The following is a 6,232-nucleotide window of genomic DNA, read 5'->3' as shown; positions in this document are numbered from 1 at the left end:
CTTCATCTTCGTGTTTTTCTTCGTCTTCAGCTGCAGCAGCGACTCGTTCTCGGAGAAAATCTCTGAAACACTGAAGCGGAGAAATCTCTCTGCTTGGTTCACACCCGGAACATTTGACCTGTGACACACGAACACATCAAACGTCTTTGTTCCCCCGGTTTGTTTCTGCGCATGTGCGAAGTGACGCTGCTTTGAAAGAGCACAAAACACACGTTGGTTATTTACTATAATTAACTAATACCAAGAAAATATATATATACATACATACAGGGCCGGCCCAAGCCTCCGTGGGGCCCTCAGCAAAATTGTGATTTTGGGGCCCTCTGTTACGGCCAAAAATATTGATTATTGATCATTAACACACCTACTATACTTAAGGTATTCTACTTATTCTGCTCTGTCATGAATACACTTTAAAACTAAATGTGAGAACTTTTTGTTCTGACACCAGATTTACAAACTTAGAGAAAAATCTTTCAATTTGGCAAACTCAACAACTCCCCCTACTGGCGACAGAGAATCAATACATAAAACCAAACGGTTTATACATAAAATATTAAGATATTAAGGTCTGAAAATGTAACAATGTGAACAATCTCTGGATGGGAATCAAAATACACTCCTGTAAAAAAAAACAACAGCATTAAATAAAATAAACAAATAAATATCAAACAAATACTTAATAACAATAATGTAAATCCACAGAGGCACCCGGAACAAGGTCATAAAAATGGTTTATAAATAAAATATAAAGTTAAATAATCACATCTGACAACTATTTAAACACTGTTAAAAAGCTTTGGTAAGAAATGGGGAAAAATTCTAAATAAACTACAGCAATCCAAACTTTTTTGTGTGTTTTTTTACTCTTGGGGGCCCTCTAGTGGCGACAGGGCCCTAAGCAGTGGCTTAGTGGTTTTTTTTGTGCCAAACTTTTCTGAAACTTGTAAATGAAATGACAGCGGTGAAAAATTTCTTATTGTTCAGCGTTTTGGCAAAAAGGTTTTAAGCAAAAGTCGTCAAGGTCGGCGGCTCTTATTTGAAAGCCAGGTCAAACGGAAGCGGCGCTTTTTAACCCTGGAACCATGTCGCTCATTCAAAACACCATCACGAACGCCGGGTGATTCTTACCCGAGATAATAAATACAAATACTTGTCATCAAAATATATGAAAATATATCAAAACATGACACGTGTGAGTAGTGTTCTTTTATTTTAAACTGTGTCATGTCTAACAAAAGAAAAGAAAAGCATCACGAGGGAACCATAAAAAATACTCCAAAATTACTGGAAAATTAGGTATTTGGAAAAAAAATATATATATATATATATATATATATAAAAGAATAATAATAATGAAGACGAACCACCCATTCCCAGAACATGCACAGTATGCTAGCTAGGTAATGTAGCTTCAAGCTAAAAAAAAATGAGTTAGCTAACCAACCCACAATGGTGTTCTAGGGTGTGGCCAAGTGCACGCAAAAGAGTCGGACACTTCAAGTTCCAAAGCAAAAGGCAAGTTGTCTACTATTCAAGTCGATGACCAAAGGAGACCAAGTTGTTTGGGCGTCATAATAGACGAAAACTTCAACTGGAAGTCACAGATAAACAGCACAAAAATGTAAATGTCCAAATAGATAGCTCGACTTTATGAAAGTAAAAGAAATATTTGATGACAAAACATTATAGACTTTATACAATGCATTCTATGATGCTTCCATATCATATTATATTGCGGGGAAATGCACATAAAACATACACAAATTCAGTCTTAATTTGACAAAATAAGAATCATGAGATCTAACCTTTCACTCAGCAGTTTCTGTGTGGTTTTGTTGATGAAACTCTGCAAATAAACGCTCTGCCTCATATAACGGAAACACAAAACACTGTGTTCCTAACTGATAAACACTGGACTGTGTTTACATGAGGCGTCACATGACTTAATCTTTTCATTAAGTTTGAAATTATTCCTCGTGTGTGTGTGTGCGAGTTTTTGTGGGTTTTATCACTGTCGAGTATCTTACAAATGCTGCACATAAAAGACTTTTTCAGCTGTGGGATTTGGATTTGTGGATTAACAAATTTTCACTATGACGAAAAAGCTGTCCACACGTTTCACAAGAATACGGCTTCTTACCCGTGTGAATTCTCATGTGTTGAACCAAGTGGCTTTTGAGCCTGAAGCATTGCTTGCAAATGTTGCACACATAGGGCTTCTCACCCGTGTGAATGCTTTTGTGTTTGGATAATGTCGAGTGCTCTGAAAAACACTGTCCACATGTGTCACAAGAGTATGGCTTTTCACCTGTGTGAATTCTTTTGTGAGCCATCAAATGCGAATTTCTTTGAAAACACTTTCCACACGTCTCACACGAATATGGCCTCTCACCTGTGTGAGTTCTCATGTGGTACTTCAAGCCTTGTTTCCATGCAAAGCGTTTCTTACAAATGTCGCACACGTGGGTCTTTTCACAAGCGGCGTTGCACAAGTTTCCCGTCTGATCTTGACTCTCAGCTACAGCAGAGAGGAGCTGGTGGTCAGTGTCTGGTTCTGGTTCCATGTGATCACTTTCTTCATTATCAAAACTCACAATGAAAGTGTCAATCTCCTGCTTCAGATCAAGCTGCTCCTGCTCCTGACTGGTGCAGATTTCCTCCTCTTCCTCTTTAATCTGTACAGACTCTGGTTCCTCTTGGTCCAGACTGGAGTTCCTCTCCTGGTTCCAGAGCTGCTGCTCAGTGAGAACCTCCTCCTCCTCCTCATTATAGACGTGCTGCTGTGGAAGCTCTGCAGACACAAGGAATATATTACAACTGTCAGAGTGCTGATAAGTTAACACTTAAAAATCCATATTAATATTTGTAATGTTTATCTTAATGCGTTTATGTAAATATAAATATACAGTATACAGTGCACCAGTGCAACTTTAATATCAATCTAAAACTCCAAGTTCAAATAGATACAATATTAATAATGTACTAACTTTGACTTTACATTAGAAACAAAAATAATGCTTCAACAGCAAATCTATGGATCCCACCAAGTATCTCATGACGGAGACGTCTGAGCCAGCGGATCATTTCATCAGGACAGGCCGAGGTAACGCTGCTCTGTGCCGGACACTGACCAACAAGGCTCGGGCATGTGACGTCATTACTTGGCGTTGCCGCCACGTTGCCGCCATGTTGGAGGCCTCCTTTACTTCACTACTACTACTTGGAACACTGCGCACTGTAGACGTACTCTTCTCAGTCGCGTGTCTTCTTCTGGAAGGACAGAGATACGGTGTTGTTTGCGTAAATAGTCTGTTTATTGTCGGCAATAACGAAAACAAACGAACAGCTGTTTCTGCCGCTGTCTGCGCTCCGCTTCTCTCTCTTTCTACACACATCATATCCACAATCTTATGAATTCTTTCAATACTGCACTCGGAAAAGAAACATCCATGTATCCCAGAATGCATTTCACCGGAACACATCGGCAGAGGGAAACACATGAAAAAAAACTCAAATGAAAACAATCTGGTGTCGTGGAAGACATTTTAGAGATCATTTGAGGCGAGAAATGAATCATTTAGAATTCAAAAATGTGGTTTGTGTGTTAAAGACATGACGTACGAGCTATTTTACTAATTCAGCAATATTAAGATTAGAAAAAGTATTTCAAACACATTTTAATAAGAGCCAAAACTATCTAAGAAATTGTGTCACGATGAAGGGATTTTTGTTCAGAAAAAGAGTATTTGTTAGGATCCAAATTACTACAATTCTTGCTGCTACAAATAAGAGGTTTGGTCGTCTGAACGTAGGGAGATTCTCGCAGGAATAAGACACAATTCTTCCACAGTAGATTCAACATTTGCTTGTTTTCAAATCAATACCAAACTAATCAGTAATCAATAAGTCACAGTCTCACTGTGTTGTATGTGGACCTGCACATGGGGAAACCAGACATCACGGACGGAGACATAAATGTAAATAAATGACTCTAAACATATAAAATATATGTACATCAGGGATTGGACGATACCACTTTTTTGTTTTCCAACACCGATATCAAAACTAAGGTATCTACATGTACCAATATTATTAATTTATGAACCTGAACACAACACATTTGTGCTCTTTTATGTGTTCTGGCAAAAGGTTTAAGCCAAAGTGGTAAAAAGCTGTCGTCAGTGGCTCTCGGTTACGACAATAAAAGCCAAACTGAAGTGGAGGCGTCTTGTTTCAGCAAATATAACCTCAGGGATTCCTATTTTGTCCACATACTGGTCGCTGGCTTCCCTATTTAACATATCCCGGTAAATTCAACATCTTTTTTCTTAGTTTTTTTTCTCCCGACTCTGCTTCTTCTCCTCGTTCACTTGCTGTTTGTTTACATTCGCGGAGTCCCAGAATGCAACGCGGTGCCCGAGCCCTACTGTAAATACGTCATGTCTTTAACACACAAACCACATTTTTGAATACTAAATGATTAATTTCTCGGCTAAAATCATCTCTAAACTGTCTTCCACGACACCAGATTGTTTTTATTTGAGTTTTTTCCGTGTGTTTTCCTCTGCCGATGTGTTCCGGTGAAATGCATTCTGGGATACATGGATGTTTCTTTTCCCGAGTGCACTCAAATAAGTCGAACATGTCTGCGGAACGAAACACGACTCTTGTGAAAAAGAGTGAACTTTAGCACGATAACGTGTTTCTAAAGATCAGTGTGCTTGTACAAACCTATCCGCTGTAACTGTAGCCGAGGTTTACACACGATCTCCAACAGTTTCCGCTGACGATTCACCTCCTCCTCGTACTCGACGACGATTCTTTCTACGTGTGTGAAGATTTCTTCCGCAGCAGCAGTTAGTCGACCGCTGATTAAATCTCTCAAACACTGAAGTGAAGACATCGCTGCTTCGTTCGAAATATCGCAATATTTGACCTGCGATTCACGAGCAAACCACCGCTGTCCACACGGAGCTAACGCTGCTAGCTCTTTGTTAGCCGGTAACCGGACGTGACACTACTTCCGGTTACCAGCGGAACTACGACTAAAACATAAATAGCACGAAAACGTCTATTATATTTAAAAGTTTAAAAACGAGTCGAATGAAAGATATAAGACCGATTTGTGGCAAAAGAGTTAAGAAAAGTTTAGCAAGAACCCGACGTCAGCGGCTCTTATTTTGAAAAGCAGATATAAAGGAAGTGTTGTAACTGTGTACACTCGAATGTTCCAAAGAAATAGAAATATTACTGGTAAGTTTCATGTGGATCAAACTATCTTTACAAACAGTTCTTAGAAGAATGAAAAATTACAGAATGACAACAATAATCCATGAATTCATTAAATAGGTGGTGAATAAAAATAAACATATAAAATGTATGTATATCAGGGACGGGACGATACCACTTTTTTGTTTTCCAGTACTGATATCAAAACTCAGGTATCTACGTGTACCGATATTATTCCGAGAGTCATTTTAGGCAATTTATGAACGTATGAACCTGAACACAACACATTTGTGCTCGTTTACGTGTTCTGGCAAAAGGTTTAAGCCAAAGTGGTAAAAAGCTGTCGTCAGTGGCTCTTGGTTTCGACAATAAAAACTGAGGTTATTTTTCTACTCCATATTTCAGCCTGATTGTAAGCGACACCGCTGAATCCAAAATACTTTTAAAAATCACAGCAGTCAGTAACTTTACTACAGGTTTAAGGTGTAAAAAAAAACATAAGATTTGAAAATCATCTGGATGGAAAAAAAACAAAGTGGAAAAAGTCCTGTATGAGCCAAACTGTTTTTATTAAAACATTGAGGTTTCACAGAAGGATCTCCACCTCTTTCTTTGGTGCTTTACTGCCACCTCCTGGCCTGAAGACAGAACTGCACATAGTTAAAATCCCCACGATTTTTTGTTCCTTTCCTCTAAAAAATCATATTTATTATTACACTACTTTACTATTCAATGATTTTCAAATGTGTATCATTTCAATTCTTACTATTATAATAAATAAAACTTCAACTGGAAGCCACCGATAAACAGCACAAAAATTTAAATGTCCAAATAGATAGCTCGACTTTATAAAAGTAAAATAAATATTTGATGACAAAGCATTAGAGACTTTAAACAATGCATTCAGTGATGCTTCCAAATCATATTATATTGTGAGGAAATGTACATAAAACATACACAAATTCAGTCTCTTTCTGACAAAATAAGAATCATGAGATCT

General features: G+C 38.0%; 1 protein-coding gene across 1 annotated transcript; it reads right to left on the bottom strand.

The window, feature by feature from the left end:
* Window positions 1-1,521: 1,521 nt before the first annotated feature.
* LOC310934533 (uncharacterized protein) lies at window positions 1,522-4,882 on the bottom strand. The gene is made up of 2 exons (XM_083898277.1): window positions 4,735-4,882; window positions 1,522-2,794 (listed from the first exon to the last, which is right to left on the bottom strand). The coding sequence occupies exon 2, from the start codon at window positions 2,565-2,567 to the stop codon at window positions 2,055-2,057; it is 513 nt and encodes a 170-aa protein (XP_083754403.1). The 5' UTR covers window positions 2,568-2,794; window positions 4,735-4,882; the 3' UTR covers window positions 1,522-2,054.
* Window positions 4,883-6,232: the final 1,350 nt, after the last annotated feature.

The sequence above is a fragment of the Microchirus variegatus genome, assembly GCF_963457635.1.
Source record: "Microchirus variegatus genome assembly, chromosome: 12".
In the NCBI taxonomy this organism is placed as follows: Eukaryota; Metazoa; Chordata; class Actinopteri; order Pleuronectiformes; family Soleidae; genus Microchirus; species Microchirus variegatus.
This window is presented reverse-complemented; position numbering and strand designations above follow the sequence as displayed.